This window comes from Centroberyx affinis, unplaced genomic scaffold, assembly GCF_046629955.1.
Source record: "Centroberyx affinis isolate AG114_WGS23_722 - 3 ecotype Tasmania unplaced genomic scaffold, CSIRO-AGI_Caff_v1 ptg003059l_1, whole genome shotgun sequence".
NCBI classification, from domain to species: Eukaryota; Metazoa; Chordata; class Actinopteri; order Beryciformes; family Berycidae; genus Centroberyx; species Centroberyx affinis.
In genome coordinates, this window is record NW_027281146.1 from 118650 (window position 1) to 137681 (window position 19032).

At 41.1% G+C, this 19032-nt stretch overlaps 1 protein-coding gene across 2 annotated transcripts in view; it reads right to left on the bottom strand.

The window, feature by feature from the left end:
• Nucleotides 1–353: 353 nt before the first annotated feature.
• LOC139659288 (A-kinase anchor protein 7-like) overlaps nt 354–19032 on the bottom strand; it is a 46945-nt gene continuing 28266 nt past the window's right edge. Inside the window, exons 9-10 of one of the 2 annotated variants that reach the window (XM_071537507.1) lie at nt 9332–9367; nt 354–4404 (exon numbers count right to left, since the gene is read on the bottom strand). In XM_071537507.1, the coding sequence (XP_071393608.1) occupies nt 4151–4404; nt 9332–9367 (290 nt within the window). In that variant the 3' untranslated portion in view covers nt 354–4150. The remainder of the gene's footprint in view (nt 4405–9331; nt 9368–19032) is intronic. The other variant, XM_071537508.1, reaches the window with a different exon arrangement.

Genomic DNA, 19032 nt, shown 5'->3' on the forward strand with positions numbered 1-19032 from the left:
AGCATTTTGGAAATGAATTCTTCCATAACAATCAACTTCCCCTATTTAGCTTTAACATTTGTCAGATAACAGTTTTGTCACAAGTACAGTCCCATAGGATCGTTAGACTCTTCTATAAGTCCTGTGGGGTTAACAATCCTGTTGCAATGTGTGACAACCTTAAAAGAATTTCTTAGCTAGAGTGCACATGCTCGTGGGTACACACACACACACACACACTCTCTTTCCCTCAAACAACTGAGTACTTACACGCCCAGACTGAAATATGGAGACAGAACGGAGGATATTGGTTTCAAATCTCATATCCTGTTTTATTGTTCAAATATGGCAGAACAAGATATACAACACAGTACAAACACCAGCAGACGCGCACGCGCACACACACACACACACACACACACACACACACAGAGATAGTAAAACGGGAAGACAAACACACAGACAGGAGAAAGACAAATGAGTACAGACGGACGCACACAGCTCCTAGTTGTCATGATTGATAGAGACAAGACTTTCTCCAGGGAACCACTGACCAAACATCTCGCAGACGCAGCGTGAACTCGCACAATCTCTCACACACACACGCGCACGCACACACGCACATACACACACAAAGACAAGGAGACTAACCATACAGTATAGTCAAACAACATGTGTATTAAAGGGGATTTTAAGGAGAGATTAAGGATCTGGTGACAATTAAAGATCAAAACGTCAACAGAAATGTGTTGAGAAAGTCCACCTTAAGACAGAATTCACCTGTTACTCACACTACAATGGATATAAAACCACTGACAATTAATTTGGGCGCACAGCCCACAGCGACAGTACTTAGGAGGATTTTATGGGAATATGAGCACATCTTCTAGCTCAAACCTGTTCGCACTACAATGAAATAAAACCTCATTTAGCTGCAGAATTGAGCTGGCAAAGTGAGTCTCCGTTTCACTGCCAATGGATCAGATCCAGATTATCTCTCTTTTCTAGCATTGGGAGAGAGGAGTTCCACGTAAGCAGAAATAGATTCAGCATTCTAACATCAGGAGGAATATGGTGAATTCTGTTTCAGGGTGGATTTTCACGTTAAACTCGACAAGATTCCAGATGCAACTCTCTGAAATCGTGGTGGTAACTCCTAGATTTGAGAGAATTCGGCAAACCTCACAGTAGGATGCCGTGTTTCATAAAATTCACCATTACATCACTGAAGTGTGGGGCCTTCATATACAGGTAACATTTTGAGGCAATGTGGACAATGTGGCCGACAATTACGACCATGCGTATTTTCTCATTGCACTGTTCCCCATAGCCCACTATGTTACCTATGTATTGTCATCTTAAGTACATACAGGAGCATTAAATCATATCAACTTGTTTTAGTGAATTAAGGCCACTTTGAACAGTGGTAATGTGATCAAACTCCTTTCTGAAAATTGAAACCAAAGACAATTAAAAAAACTGAAATTCATCATTTTGTGCATTTTTTTCACCAGCACGTGCAAACTAAGTGTTCTTTATCTTCTTCTCATTTCAAAATCAAATATTCTTCTCTTTTTTTTTATAGGAAATTCAATGTTATGATTTGTGTAATACAAAGCTTATAGGGATGCCGGTTATTAAGCTGCATCAACATTAAAGCAAATAAACAAATAAAATATGCTTAAAAAAAATAATAAAATAATATTGTCTGGGTCAGACAGTCAACCAGTCACCCTTATCATCGCCATCGCCATCATCATCATCATCATGTTGCTGGCAGTTGAAAACCTCATCTCCAAAAAGTCAACTTCTGAGAAATTGAGAAAATCTCCCTTCATTTCACATTGACACCCATACATTTCTGAATGGCTTTTTAATGGATTTCATGAAGCACAGGGTGAAGAAACTTATTCAGCACATAACGGGCCATTTTATCTTTCAAGTAAAAAAAATGGATGGAAGACACTGAAATTAAGAGCTGCAAGGTTTTCAGACAACAGCAGAGATTCTCTGCATCATCTCCCTCAACATCATCATCATCACCACCATCATCAGAATTAGTGTGTCCAATGTTTGCTTGGCTGTAACTGCTACTAAAACTAGTTCAGTACTACAGAATGAAAGCCTCAGAAAGCTCCTCAGATCAGTTTGTTTGGATAAATAGTGTAAACCTCCCAATAAACACCAAGTCTCAAATAGCCGGGCTACAGCCTTTGTTCATCGAGGGACAATTGTTTGAGAGACTGTTCAAAAACTCCAATTCATGAATGGATTTCATGAACAAATAGAAAATCAAACCAGCGTCCAGTAGCCCGTCTAACATGTGCAGCCTATCTGACTGACGCAGCAGAGGAATCCCTGCTGCTTCAAACCCAGTTCACAGAAAAGCCAGATGCACGGCCCTCTGAGACTGACAAAATTTATGCTACAAGTGACAAAATATGCAAAACAAATTTCAGGATGTGAAACGCCTACTGTGGTTTAGAGTATATCCACATATAATAGAATACAGAATATACAGAAAATTAACTGCTTTTATGAAACAAATGCCTGTGTCCAATAGTAGGCGGTCTCATAAATGTTGGATGGTTTCCATTGTTGAAACAAACACCGGGGCCATTAATGGAAGTTTTAAGAGAGTAAGAATGTGTTCTTGGCAAACTCTGTTCTCAGTCAAAAATCAGCAGTGACGGTGAAGTATATTATTTTTTATTAGGATTCCCACAATGCCTCAGTGGCTGAAAGCCTTTCTGGCATCCACAAACATTCATACCTATGAGCAATTTAGTGTCTCCAATCCACCTGGCTTGCATGTCTTTTGTAAAGTTAGTGCTTGTATGTTTTAGTGTTAGAGTGAACATTAACAGAATAGAGCGATACCAAATTTATGCACAATCTGCGCCGATACTCCCAGAGGGTCTGCGGACCCTACAGAGGATTCCAGAGAGGGTTTTGAAAAGCTGGCACGTACACTGAAAATATAAATTTTCTGGTCGAAAAACTGAATTCAGCATTTAGTGTCTTAACTTAGGTGATTGTCTCAGTGCTGCCTCGCCTGGAGACAGTTGGTCAACAGAGTGCAACATAGCCTACAGTACTTATAGCAGGGCTGGGGCCAAGTCACTTTCTATAGAGTCAACTGCAAATATAGACAAAGTGCAATTTATACCGTAAGGTGGAGCAGATCAGGACAAAAGTAAAGTAAAATATTGGAATTTTAAAGAAGATCCGTTTCCTGAATTGCATGAACTGAAAGTGCATTGAACCCAGTCGTGCTGCATAATACAACAAAAAAAAAACCTCACACAGACCATGTCCAACATATTTGAAACTTAATTGGAAGGAATCAACCAGTCACAACTCAGACTCAGTCAGTCAAACCAGCTTAACATCCTCTTCAACCACAAAGATCACCAGCCTGCATCCTGTGTGCAATATGAGTCATCTTTTGTCTATGAAGACTGCACTGACGTTTCGGGGGGGTGGATGCTTAAGTATAAGAAACTATTTGCAGCACCTAAAACGATTTAGTGGAGGGGAAAGGAGAAACATTTTACAAGGCAATCTCTTTTTTGTGGATATTGTGTCCTGCTTTAAGTGCAGATGATGGTAAACCAAATTTTCTACAAAAATGGCATGATGTATCATTCTACAAGGGCAGTTTGTGAGTGACAGGGTAAAACAGTGAGGGCTAAACAGTGAGGGCTAAAGCCTCCTTTGAACCCCGTCTGTGTCTCTCTACAGGACCGCACCACATGTTATCTAGGTTGTATGTGCAAACACAGAGCCATAGCTGATATGAGGAGGGATGATATCCTCATTGTTAGATGTTGGATACCAGAGTTAGTGAGTTAACTAGCAGGGACAGCTAGCTGACCTGCTGGGACAGTCAGCTAGCATAGATCCCTAGCTACTTTATTTAGTCAGCCAGCATGGTCGTCTCGCTAGGTTAAGTGGGATAGATAGCTAGCATGACTGGCTAGCTACTGTAGCTGGCTAGCTAACATGGTTGGCTAGCTGGGTTAGCTAGTCAGCAAACTGGGCTGACTGGTTGGCTGGCTAGTTCAGGCTTCATGTCCACGCCTTACAGACTGTTTTCCTGATTAGCCAGGCCTGACTGACTTTTTCGGGCCGGCTGGTTTTTCAGTCTCTGTGACCCAGTCTGATGATGTCACTTCCTGGTGTCTGTGGTGGAGTTAGCCGTAGTGTCCATCTTAGTTGTGGTTCCAGTTGTCTGGGTGTCCATCTTAGTTGTAGTTTCATCAGTGTTGTCAGGGGGCTGCACTGCCGCAGCGTTAGGCCCGCCCCCATTCTGAAGTGTTTCCTGTTTGTACTGCTGCAAGGCGCGATTGACAGCGTCCTCGACCAATCGCTTGCTGACCCTCAGTAGCTCCGCCTCATCAGGCTCAGAACGGCGACGCCCACCTGGGGAGAGAGAAAACACACACATGGTCACATTCAAACACCAACACACACATTCTGTAGGCATACATTACCCCAAACACCAACACATGTATGCACACACCCACAAAGACACACACCCATAACTTGGGAAACATTTTAAAATTACAATATTGAAGTTTTTTCCCTTTACTTTTTGCCATCCTATTCTCTGAAGCTTTAAGTAAACCAAGGCTCACAGAACAAGAAGAAGTATTCAAGCCTTTCAGTAAAGGTATTTCATTTCCACCCTGGATTTTGAAAATGCAATGTGAGCCAGATACAGTACAGCCAATCCTGAATTATTTGACCATTTAGACTGACTTTTTCCATCTAAAAGTCAAAAATTACTTAGATGGAAAATCCAAAAACTTGTTGGAATTCAATAACTGAGAATACAGGTTTGTTTTAATTGAGTGTTTGCAGACATTAGGAAATGTAAACAAACTTCAAATCAGATTTAAAACTCATGATTAAGTGTCACATTCTGCTTTGGAAAACTTCAGTGAAAATCAGAGTCAGTCTGCAGTAGAACAGTGATCCATTTCCTATGTGTTTGGGATAAAGGCCCAATCCAGAATTTCACTGTTGTTTCACTGTTGAACCGCTGATTTCCCCACTGCCGGCTTTGTTTATGCCGAGTGCTGGGTGGTCTGTAATATGTTATTGGAATGACATATTGGAGTGGCATTTAATGCCATAAACTGCACGATGAGTTTGAATGCAGCTCTAAGCCTCTTCTCATGGTGTTTGGGTGGTCTTTTCATACCAGGGCCAATTTCATTCTCTCTCCAATATCTAGCTCTAAATGAAAGAAAATTGCTATTAATCAGCTAATCAAAGGAGCTGTAGACTCAATTCAACAACAGTAGATTGGATCCAGCAACAATAGACACAATGTGACAGTTATATAGAGTATATGTGATAACGGATAGCGGATTAGGTGAACAGCCCCTCAGGTTTTCAATATATGAATGTTGAATTCAATTTAGTTCCTGGAATGACTGAACGGAATTGAATCCTGGAAATATATGAATTGAAATGTCTTTACTACTCTGCTGTTATTCCTTGTGCTGGCATACAATCAGCCGGAAAAAATGAAAGACAGGCAGAAAGGCAATAATTCAGATAGAAAGGCAGGCAGATGGACAGCTAGCCAGCCAGCCAGTAAGCTGTTCAGAGAGAGACAAATAGGAAGTCACTCAGCCATCTAGTCATACACACAAAGATAATTGCAATGGTTCAAAAACCACTACAGCCACCTTGACATTTGATTACCAAAGCGAAGCATAAATTCCCAATGTTAATCTCTCACACCAGGCAGCGCCACTGGGCCCATAAATTTGTTTATATTTGAAAGTGGCTTGGTTCTCTATTGAGGTTGAGCTATAAAGACACATTTCTGATGTGTTTTACAGCCATTTTTGCTTTATTATTCAGTATACAGTGAAGAGAGATAGGAAAGACGGGAGAGAGAAAGCGAGTGAGAATGACAAAAGTTGTTAGAGTTGAATCTGCAGCGAGAATAATCAGAGTGATTTTACTATTCTGTGCTTTTTTTCCGCATAGCTTTTCATACACACTATTTTGTTACTGCCCTTTTTCCTTTTTGTTTTGTTGCCGTTTTATTATGTTTTCCTGTGTCTCTATTTTATTCAAAGCCACTGCCTTGTATTATGTAGAAATGTTAAATATTTTATCGATCTGAACTTCTTTTTTTATCCCTGCTCGTTCCTCATCAAGAGACAAATTCCCTCCAGTCAGGCCATCCTTGGAAGAATTTGTTTTACAGGACCAGATTGACTTCAGGGCAATTAAACTCAACTATCCAATGTTTGATGAAAAGGCTAGTAGCTGCTTCGCATTTGTATATCCAGGATTTATAGTGTTACAGTGCATATTCCAATGATTTTGAGATTGTGCCAAGCTAGCTTGTACACATTGTGCTAAAATGTGAGCATGCACCATGGTGATCTGAATAAATACTGTAAGAATGCGCTGACATATACTAGATTATTGCACAATTCATCTTTATAAATTGCTCATTTCTTGTGCCTTCAACAGTGCACTACTGGCAAAATACACTTGGTGGCCACTATATTAGATACACCTAGCCAGTACCAGGTAGGACTCCCCGTTTGCCTCTAGGACAGTCTGAATTCCTCGAGGCATGGATTCTACAAGGTGCAAAAATTATCCACAGGGATTGATGTCCATGACTTGATAGCGTCACTCAGTTCCTGCAGATTTTTTGGTGGCATATTCATCCTGTTCCATCTTCCATCCTGAGGGTCTCTATCGGGCTGTGCAGGCCAATGGGGCAAACTAAAGTCGCTGTCATGTTCCTGTAATCATTTTGAGATGATGCGTGCCTTTTGCCTTGGTGTATTATCCTGCTGGAAGTATTCTGGTCAGCAACAATGCTTAGGTACACTGTGGTGTTCTAATGATGCTCCTTTGGTGCCATGACGCCTAATGTGAGTCAAAAAAACATTCCCCACACCAACACACTACCACTACCAGCTTGTACTGTTGACACCAGGGGCCTGAGTCATGAAGCGAGCTTAGTGGGTTAGTGAGCTAACTGTGGGCTTAACCTTGGCTTTTTGCTCTCACAAAGGTGGCTCACTTTTAACCACCATGATAACCTGTGCTGCACAGCTAACCTGCTCTGGAGCAGATTCAATTCAGGCTGTCAGATCAAAACGTATAAAACGCCCGACTCCTCACCAGTCAGCTCTCTGCAAAAGAGTCACCATTCCTACAGGATCCTGATATGAACAGAAACATTTAATTCAAACGAAAGTGACAAGTATTAAGCAGAACTGAACAGAGGGAAATTACTGAATTAACAGATAGTAAGAGGAGCTGTTAGCAGGGCGACTGTTTAGGCAACAGACCACTTCGCTTTCTATGATGATTTATTATATCAGAGATATGATATTTATTAGGCTACATCAGATATAAAAAATGTGTGTAGCATTTCAAGGCCATTGGCTTGCTCTGGTTATAAAAGAGGGCTTCAAACAAGCAGCAGGTGTCTGACATTAGTTGACCATAGTTATCAATAGTGAATGAAAGTTAGGACTACTGCTGCATATCAAGTGTGCTGAAATTCTTTCATAGGATTTCCGACAGTGATTAATGCAACAGACTGGACTCGTATTCCAGCACCATCACCACAGCCCTGGGCAACATGACGCCGACTTTGTGAATATTAAATCTTTTCACAGCCTCAATGTGATGACACAATATTGTATCAATGAGAAGAAAACTGTGTCTTAATGGCGGGCAGTGATAAGAATTAATGCATTTACACTATTTGCAGTTTTCTTCCAGAAATCCTCTCTAGGCCTGGCAGCTGCAACACTGCTACTTTTCACTGTTATGTTTTTGTACTGCTCATGTCTATTCATTATAACACTTTGTTCTTCTTGGGAGATTTCGTCCCATACCCACTTTTACAATCTACTTAATATATTGAAATTGTCAGTAGCAAGTTTACATAATCCCACAATTATTTACAGTGTATTGTTTTTATTGTTTTATCATTTTATTATCGTCTATCATTTTTATTGCTTCTTTTTTTTCTAGTTGTATGCTTATATATTTCCTTTTCCCCACTGAATCATATTACTTTTGCCGTTTCATGGCCACCTCATGGATAAATAGATTACTATTGTTTACGTCAAATTTTCAACCTGCTAACAGCCTGTCACAACAGAAACCAGGATTCGTTGGACCAGGTGGCAGATTTCCACTCTTCAGTTGTTCAATGTTGGTGACCATGTGCTCACTTAAGCTTCATCTTCTCATTCTTATATGACAGGAGTGAAACCCAGCATGCTCTTGTCCTGCTGTGGCCCATCTGCGTCAAGGTTTGATGGGTTGTGTGTTCTGAGATGCCTTTCTACACACCACTGTTGTACTATGATGCTGTTTGCATAATTGTGGCCCGCTGGTTATCTTGAAGTCCATTTACCTTTGATCATTGAGGTATTTTTCCCACAGGACTGCAGCTGACTGGATGTTTTTTGTTTATTGTGCCTATTCTGTGAACTCTAGACACTGTAATATGTGAAAATACTGTCTGAGTGTGTCTGAGTTACTAGAAATACCATGTCTAAAGTTGCATAAATCATGTGTCTTGCCCATTCTTACATTTAGTAGAACAGTAACTGAACTTCATACATCATTCATACGTAACTCGCTATCTGGAGGAGGCAGCTGTTAGCATGTTAGCAGTATCAGCCAATAATGTTGCTGCATCAATATATTTCCTGGGCCTGATTTACTGTAGCTACTGTTCAGCTGATGAATCGCACCCCTCGAGCTGGTATTGATTCAGTATCTTGTTCAAGGACACGACACCAGAGGGGGATGCTTGATACCACAGGGGTTTGAAACCAAGTCCTCCAGTTGACGGCCAGTCTCCCTACTCACTGTCCCACCCTGCTGCCCAAAACCCACAGACACAGGATACTTTAGCTCAGACCATTTTGTATCCATTTTGGCATGAACTGAAAGCCAAAGATGGTAGATACTGTAACATATTTATTGCATAAAATGTTGCTGTATTAGCTGTAACGGGATTACACAATCTGATTGCAAAAAAAAATGGTAACCATGATCATTTACAGTTGCTGAGAAAAAAAACAACAGTACTAAGATTACAGAACAGAAAAAAAGTGGGATTATGTTCTCTTATAATTTTCATAATCATTGATATAAATATTATAAATAATCGAATCAATGGTAATCCAAAAATGACTTAAATTAATCATATTTGTTGATTGAATTTGGGTGATCAAGTGGATTAGAGTACAGATTTTAGCCTGTAATCAGATATGGATTAATTTTAAAGTAACCTTCCCAACCCTGATGTCGAGATATGATCTGATAAAAGACATACTTGTGCGTTTGGCATGGAGTGGGCTCTGAACCAAATCTGTAACACAAACATAAACAAAAACATCAAACATTTAATAAAACACACAGACACACACACAAACACACAAAAATAAAAATAACATTTTGGTGTCTTGTGTTGACTTCATACACTCACAAAGCAATACAGTCACAAAAAGTCCTGTGCACAAGAAGATTTGTTTTGGTGCCATACAGCTGTGGTTTTGAAGACTGGGTCGGGACCCCTGGGCTACATGAAGACTAAAATGGATGCACAAATATTGTGAAGAAATCGTTATCCAACGCCTCTATGTTATGTTGCTAAAAAATTCAAGACCCTGCAGTGTAAGGTTGGGCTAATAAAATACTGTAGGCATGCACTTTCTGTTACCTGCAGTGCAAGGTAGCCAGAAAACAGAGTAGATTTTGTTGTATTTGGTTAAGAAGTGAAATTAGAACATTTTGTTTTATGGGGGTAGGAAATACAGACATGAATGATCTTCTAATTGCTCAGCGTTTCAGATGAGGCAGTGCTTTAGAAACTGAATGGTTGGATGATTGTAAGAGGGAGATTTATTACATCTCAATATCTCTTCTTCTCCCTCTTTCTCTCTCGCTTACTTTCTCTCTTAATTAATAGACACTGATCTGTTCCTGCTGTCATCAAAAGTATCCAGTGAATATTGCAAGAGCCTGCAATTTTAACCCATCAAATGGACTTTTACCTGATAACGCCCTTGTCAAAGAGCTGTTGGGTTTATATCTTTCATGTGGCGCGTTTGTGAGAAACAGACTTTTTATCTGTCCTTTTAATCTTGACCTGTCAACATGAAGGCCTTTATAATGGCAGTAAAGCCGCCCTCTGTACCTGGTTACGCGCGCACACACACACACACACAGACACACACACACACACACACACACACACAGATAAGCCTTCAGCCTTCAGCACTGTGGATAGATTGATTCCACAGTGCCAAGGCTGAAAGACACAAAGTTATCTCTTTCTCACACAGACGCAACTGATTTCTTTCTCACACACAAATACCCATATTGAACAGTATCTCTCACACACTTCCTCACACAGCATACTCTCAAACATCACAGTTTCTCTCAATTATCCTCACTGTCTTTCACCTTGCTTGCTCTCTTCTCCATCTCCTTTCTTTTTTTGCCCTTTAACACTCCCTTCACAGACTCCCTTTATCATTCTGCCCCCTCACAGTCCGTCTCCCTCCATCTCCATCTGTCTGCCTCCATCCCCTTCTCTGTCTCTCTCTGTCTTTACTTTTCCTAACCTCTCTCTCTTTATCTCAATCTCTTTTTTCCCCTCTTCGTTTTTTTTTTGCTGGCAGTGTTGTCATGGTGACAGAAAGAGAACCAGGCACTTCAACTTTTAACAACACAGGCGATCGCACTCGCTCTCTTTTCCATCTCTCTTTACCGTAGGTGCTTTCACTCTTTTCTTTATTTAAGCCTGTCTGCTTCTCTCACCTATCTTTTCCTTTCTCTTTTATGTCTGTCTCTGTATCTGTCCCTCTCTCCCAAATGTATGGTCTCTCTCTCCCTCTCTCTCTCCACTGTCTCACTGTCTCTCTCTCAAGTTTTTTTTCACTCTTTTATTCAGTGGTATTTCTTATTTGACTTTCCAAGTCTCTCTCTCTCTCTGCCTCCATCTCTTTGCCTGCCTTGCTCTTTCAGTACCTCTCTCATTCAACTCCCTCTCTGCCTGCATTGCTGTGATGTGTTAATTTATATAAACCCTAGTGGAAACCAGGGTAGTTCAGGATATGCTGTTCTGTGTCAAAAGGTAATAGCATGCCAGTTTGTTATTCTCTATTCAGGTTCTGCTCTCATCCCTCTCTCCGTGCCTCCTTCTAAATCTTTCTTCCCCTCTCCTTTCATTCTGTCTGTTCCTCTTTCGCACTCTCTCTGCCTCTTACTCTGTCTATAATCTGTCTCAGTTTTGTACTCATTCAGACGGGCGGACAGACTGACAAGACTGTTGGTATGTAGATGCTGTGTTTGGGATTAGACTGTACATTGTCAGTGAGCTGTCAGACTGTACAATTTCAATATGAAAGCTATCTACTCGGCTCTGCCATATTCCATTCTGAGCTTCTCTGCTGTACTTTACTTGCTCTACTCCCTTCTCCTGTGTATTATTCTGCTCTGATGTGTTTTGTGCCATGTAAAAACCTTTTCACACCATAAATGTCTGGATGAATACTCATTCAATCTCCCTCATATGTCTCTCTCTCTCTCTCTCTCTCTCTCTCTCTCTCTCTCGTTCTTCAGCAAACCTTTCCTCCAAAAAGTGAAGTAGAAAACCTGACTGTCCACTTCCTGGTTAGATCTGAGTTGACATTCTGCTGCAGTCTGCCAGGATTTTAAGTCAGCAGTTTTTAATACTTTGTACTTTCCGTGATGGAAGGACTACTTCTGAAATGTTCAACTCCAGCCAAGTAGCTACTCTGGTGATGCAAACCGTACTTTACACAACATCTCTAATTGCATTATCAAAAGGCCTATAATCACAGTAAAGAACTGAACAAACTGACCTCAAACACTTAAACCGGGTAGGGCAGCCTAACTGATCATGTTTACATGCAGCCTAATAATCTGTTCACATGCCTAATTTACTCATATTCCAAATGAACTGACTTCTTAATATTCCTACTAACAGATTTTCAGAAAGAATGTTAATACAGTCATCACTGGTAATAGGAGGAGGATAAAGAATAGGAAAGAGGAATGGGCAGAGGAGGAGGAGAAGCAGGAGAGGGTAGGAGGAGCAGAAAGACTCGGAGGGTGTACAGTACAGTATGTGAGGAAGAGGAGGGTGAGCATATTTTTGCAACATGAGGACCTCCTTAATGCAGGTTAGGAGGAGAAAGATGAGAAGACAAAGTAGGAGGAAAAAGAAGGGAGAAAGGGTGCATGTGAGGACAGAGAGGGAGGGTGGAGAAGAAATTAGGAAGGAAAGGAGGAGAAGACCTTGGAGAAAGAGTCGAAGAGGAGGAGACAGCGGGTGTATATAAGGAAGGGGGGGGGGGGTATTCAGGGAGCCCTAATGGTGGAGCGGTTTCCTGAGGAAATACCAGAGACCCTCACAGACACGGGATACTGACTGCAGCACGGCTCAACACATTTGCATTGTAGATAGCTCATATCCTGGTTATGGGCTTATTAAGGATAATCTGTTTATATGCGTCTCCGTATCCCACTCACTCACGAAAACATGAATAAACATTACCATGGAAACTGACCTCATGCAGACCATGAAAACCAACAGTAAACAGTTTAATGTGTAGACACATTTCAGTACCCCGGCTAGTATCACTATATCCCAGGTATGTTATACAGGTTTTTGTTACAATCGAGAAATTAGCTTATCTAGGAAATCACATTAAAGATATGATATTTAAACACAAACAACATACAAATACCCGTGTATGTCGAACACCAACAGGATACTGGTGTGCTTGGAAACACACTTACTGAAGACTACTCCAGTTGGTTGAAGGTAGAAAAGCTGATCAGTGATCAGAGAGTTGTCCCATCCTCGAAACTTGAGCCTCTGAATGGAGAATGACTGATATCATATCTAGAGTGCCCACTGTCACTGCCGGACAGTCCTTGAGCAAGGCCCTGAACCCCTAACTGCACCAGGGCCACTGCACTGCGCTGTGCTCTGAACTCTGTTAAATATTTGTGTGTAGTAGGAGAGATATGCAAATACAACTTCTGAGAAGGACCAAAGGACACTACCGGAAGCAGAGATTAAGAAATCACATTTCTGAAGCACTGTACATGTAATGCACTCATCCTTCCACAACTTTTCCTACTGACTTGGAAAATAATCACAGTTCTGACAATTTTCTCTAAACAAAATACCATCCTTCATGCCAGAACAATAGGCAACAGGGTGTGAACGTCTCTTCCTCTCCTCCAGGGCGCTATTCAACAATTAGATGGCTGTTAAATTCATCCACTGAGACGGGGAATTCCATCAGAACTCTAGTGACTCTATTAACTATTTTCGCACTCATGCCTTCAAAACAATATGATCAGGATGATGAAGACTTAGAGGGAATTGAGGTTAGATAGGAAATTGCACAGGCAGGCGATATACAACCAGACAGTCTGCCTTCACATAATGCTGTCACAGAGACAAGAGGGTCAACTGATTATACGGAAATGAAAACTGCTGGTAGAAACAGTTTTCTCTGTCTATGGACATGTGACACACATCATGCACCAGTCACTCCTGGGAAGAAGCCACAGTGTCAGACCGGAGGTAAGGAACAGGGCGATGGAATGTGAAATATAAACTATTTGTGTGAGTGATTTGTTCACACAAACCTCTGAACCTGTGTACCGAGTCTGGTTCAGAGAAATATGGTAAGAGAGGAAAGGAGAGTGCATGAATTCCATGATGTGTTTTAATAATTTCAATCATCATAATCTAATCATCCATTTCGCTCTCTTCTGCATACTCAATTTTGTCTTCATAACTGTCATATGTGCAAATTATTGCAACTTTTCCATTTCAAATGCTGAAATCCATTTCAAGAAAAAATATACAGCATATGGCTTAATAATAGTTAGCCTATAAAGCTCAGATATCAAAGCTGTGCAGCTGGGCAGGCCTGATGTCTCTGAACGTTGCTTGGATGCAAGTAAACAGCCTGGCCTTTCTAGTGTTAATGGGCAATGAGTTCAAAAATTGCTATGCCTTGGTTTGACATAATTTGGTCCTCTTTCTCCATCCCACAGCACATCCTAGTTTTTTGGCTAACGTTTGCTCTAGTGTTTGGTATTTAATATTCATGTGACAAGCCATGACTTGCCTCCATTAGCTCACCACAGGCCCATTGAGACTAGCTGTGGTATAGTCCAAATCAGAATGTTTGTAAACGTAAATGTAAATGTTTGTAGATTGGCTATACTTCCGGGTGGATAACTTGCACCTGTCGGCAGCGGAAATCGTTAGTTTTAAGCAGCGGTAAATACGAGTCAACTAAACAAAACATTGGCGATTATGCCAAAATCGGGGGCTGTAATGCCAAATATAGCTTGGTACATAAAGGATTAGGTTTAGGCTTTTTCTGTTTTAAAGCAACCTAGCGGAATCGGTGGATACAGATAATAGTTTACAGGCCGCCTGCATCTACAGAACTGGGGACAGGCTGGCAGCAACCACTCATGACCGGGTTTTGCAGCAGGCATTTTCTTACAGGTCAGTAATAAAAACTATAAATGTCGCTGTTGGGTAGCATAACGTGCAAGCTTGCTAGAGTGACAGTAATACAGTCTCTCAGTTTTGCTGAGAGACTCATTCTCGTTTGGGTCTAGCACAGCAGTAGCTCCGTTGTGACTGGCACTGCACTGCCAGTCCCAAGGCATTCCATTAAAAACCGTTCGGGTAAAATCTTTCTCTTCATGTACTATAGGTAAGGTTTCCTGACCGAAATTTTGCCAACATGATAAGCTTTCTGAAATCCTTGAGCCCTTTTCTGTTACACGAGTAAAACATATTGTCAAAGTGCCACAAATGTTTTATCTGCACGGTTTTTAATGGACCGCGGTTCTAGCACGGCACAAGTAGCACAACACACGCAGTGGTTTGTGATCTGGCTTTGCTATCATATCCTGCTTTACAGTCAAGGTGCTTTACAATCGAGTCTGAAAGTAAATAACGAACAGTCCACAGTTTCTACTATAAAGCAAAACACTAAAGAATGACTGGTTTGAGGTTGCTTTGTTAGAGCAGCACTTGAATTTGAACTTCTGCTCGCTGGCTGTCACTGTTTGGCTATATAATTTGTATAAGACAGTGGCCAAAACAGAACTTTTAAGCATTTCTAAACATTTTGGTAAAATATAGTAGTTTGTGGACACATGCTTAAATAGGCTATATATTTAGGTTATGTTAGGTTATACACTAACTTAATATCAACAGCAACGACATCAGGAACGTCTCGTTTTCGGTGGACAGCCAGAACTACATAATGTCTGTGTATTTCTAATCACAAGAGCTTAAAAAGGGGTCTTACTTTGGCTAAATAACACGAAAAATACTGTAGCGCCAATGCAGCACCACCCGGAAGTAAGTTCTTTGTTGTTGTGACGTTACGCTGGCTGATATGGCCTGTATGGTTTGGTTTGGTTCATGTCTCTAGTGATCAGCCAGCCAGAAAACACCAGGTTTCGAATTAAAGACATTCATCTCCTGATCACTTAACATGAGAAACATAAATTTAACATCACTAAAACTAAATGCTGTACAAAACTTTACAGCGATATACAGGACATATTCCACTCCCAATCAATAAACGTTAATCCTTTGTGCTGGATAGCTTTACAGCCCGCTTTGGCCCAGACCCACTTGGCTGTGAAACATGGCGAGCTCAGCCAGGGTGCTGCCAGGTTTGGCCAGGTTTTAAACACAATGGAGACGCCGGCTGTGAGCCAGACAGGCCAGGAGAGACAAAGCATCAAATACGTGCACATCTTATATCGATTTCACCTGAAAAAGGCAGATTAAAATGTTTCCATTCTATGATGGCAATTACAAATTTAATGACTTTGTAGGAAAAACCTCTCAGTCCATTGTTCCTTCTGGACGAGTTTCAGGTCAACTGTACGGTGATTTAGGCCCAGCTGTGTCTGCTCCTCTGTGTCAGGACTTGACTTGGGGCTAAAGCAGTCAGTCACTCAGTATTCTGGGATGGCTTTGTCGCCATGGTGACCTAGTTCACTGTGCTGTCGCTGACTTTGCTCATGCTCAAACACACACATATAGACACACACACACACACTTCTGGAATTCAGCAACACGAACAAAGACTGTGGACATTTCTTTGTGTGTGTATGTGTGTATTTCTCAGAATGAACAAAAGACAAGAAAGAAAAAGTTAACAGAGGCAGAGTAATGGAAGAATAAAGAAACATGGCAGAGAGAGAACAGAATGGAAAAGAGAGGGATGAACGAAGGAGTGCTGCATACATCTCCCCTCCCTCATCTCTCTCCTCCTCTCTCGCTCTCCTCACATGTGGTCAGCACACTGCATGCTTCACTAGACATGTGCAGCCATTACTCATCTCACTTTCTCTTTCCCTCTTCCTCTCTGACCCTTTCTCCTCTTTGCTCTTCCCCCCTCTGTTCCGTCCTCCTACCTTTCTATATTTCTTCCTCAGACACATTCAAATACACAAAAATGTCTCGCTTTATCTGTCCCCATTCTATTTCTCTGACACTCTCACACGTATACACACATGCTAGAGCTGAGCAATAACTGAATTTTAAACTGAATGTGTCCATTTTCATTTGTCACACCAAGGCCATGCAAGCGTTTGTGTTTTTGATAAAATGAAAACATTTTTTCCTGTCCTATCAAGGTCACTTCTAAGGCCAATCAGACGCTGTGCCACACTTCAACCAATTATTCTAAAGATGCTGTTTCACTTTGAGAAGGCTAAAGCTGACTATCTGCCGTTAAAAGGGAAAATAAGCGATGAGAAGAGTATGAATAAAAGTGTAATACAAACAGAACAATCTCTCAAAAGGGATGCTGTTTGGTTGTACTTTGGCTTTGAAAAAGATGACATGGAGCAACAGCACGCTGTCCAATGTCCATATGCATTGACACTAAGCGGTGACTACTCCAAAGCAAAATGTTTGCAATTTGTTCAGCCACCTGCGAGCCTACCAATTTAGAGTATGAGTGTGCAGCGGGAAAAGCCAGGCGGAGGTAAACAGGCATTCCTACTCAAAGAGCAGCGGTGAAGGAGTGACAAGACTGTTCATTACAGAAGAATTTAGTGACTGGACTCTGTGTGAACTCTGCGGTCGGAAGCAATCACTAATTCCATCATCTTACCATGTCGCAAATGATATGGTTCGATTACAAAACAGTGTGGTTTCAAAAACATGGTGACAAGAAAGAACTTCTCTCCCGCAGCTTTACTCATGCTGTACAGTAAATGTTGCAATTGTAAATATGCATTCATATCCGTGACAAAATATCACGTAATGCATTTCATAGATAAAAACCAAAATTTGATTTGTGGTCGTCTGGTGATGTGTGTGTTATGAGTGGTAGTGTGTGTGTTTGTTTTTCACCTGCAGTGACTGCTAACACCACCGTGTGAAGCCTTGTCAAATCTGTTCTGGTTGAATTCACACACAAACACACACGCGTACACACACACACAGCTCTTGCTGTGCTCACAAGGGTGACCGTCATCACATCACAGGGGTAGCATCTGACCTACTACTACTACACACACACACACACACACACACACAGACACTCCTCCCTCCCTCCCTCTGTCTTTCTCTTCCTCTGTGTCAATATCACCATTTCTCTTTGCTCCTAGTCTCTCCTTTCCCCTCATTAGTCTTCTCTCCCTGCTCCCTCGATCCCTTTCTCCCTCCATCTCCCCTCTCCTCCTCTCCAGTCAGAAGTAGGGCACAGTGGCTCGACTGTTTATAGCAATGCAGCTGCAAACAGGGAGAGAGGGACACAGAGAGGAAAAAGCAAGGGAGAGGAGGAGAAACGGAGAGAAGCAGAGAGGCAGAGAGAATGCAAACAGTAATGCTGTGTACAAGCGGCACAGCTTGATACTTCTGTCATTCAGCCATTTCAACCGTAGTGTCAAAGTCTGCGTTTATGACAGGATGGTCAGTGTGACCAAGGCATTACATACAGCACACACAAACTGACAAACACACACACACACACTTTACAGGCCACAAATCATATATTACTTAGTATCGCCGCTGAATAATTAATATATAATCCAAAAAATAGGTTAGTAGCAGTGTTAATATACATAACATACTGTATTTTTTCATCTGTAATTAACAGACTAGACGAGCAAGAACAAATGATTATAAAACTACACTACTGTAGCTGACTTGTTTGACTATGATTTACAACAGCAGCTTGTGGGAGCAGTCGCATGGGGACAGAGATTTTCTATCAGTATACAGTATCTAAATAAGGTCAATTTCAATTTCTTGCACTAGAATGAAAACTGGGACAAACAAGAAGCTGTAATCCAATTAGCCTCTCCCCAAACACTACAAGGGAAACACTGTATTCTGGCTCTATGGACTGCACCCTTCCCACCCCCATAGCTAGTCTATGCTACACTCTTAAATGCCTCCCTGAGTGTAGTTTGAGACAGCATACATCTTGTACTACCTTTGAATACATCATGTGTTTACACACTATGATAAGTGGCTGTTATGTTAGTATGTTGATAATAAAACTGTACATCTTTAACATGTGCTGAAAACTAACAAGATGTGTGTTGTCACAAACTACACTTGGAGATGTAATGAAAATGGCACGTCTTATATAAAGGTTGTGAAGAAACACAATGTACTAAAATGCAAAATCACCACTCCTAGAGAAAACGGTAAAAATATTAAAAACTAATTTTGCTCAATTTCCCCCAACGAGCACAAACCATTATAGCCAAGTAAATGTGTTTTTATAATAATCTGCATAAGACTAGTTTTAGTCCTAGAATCTGCAGTAGCACCAAAACTGTGTTGGAAATGCAACCAAAATCTAAATTACTCCACACAGCACTGCTACAAAACAATTAACTGACAAAGCACTGCTAAAGCTGTAATCAAACCACAGGTGCCAGTAACTAGCCACCAGAGATCTTCTCATTTCCAATGAG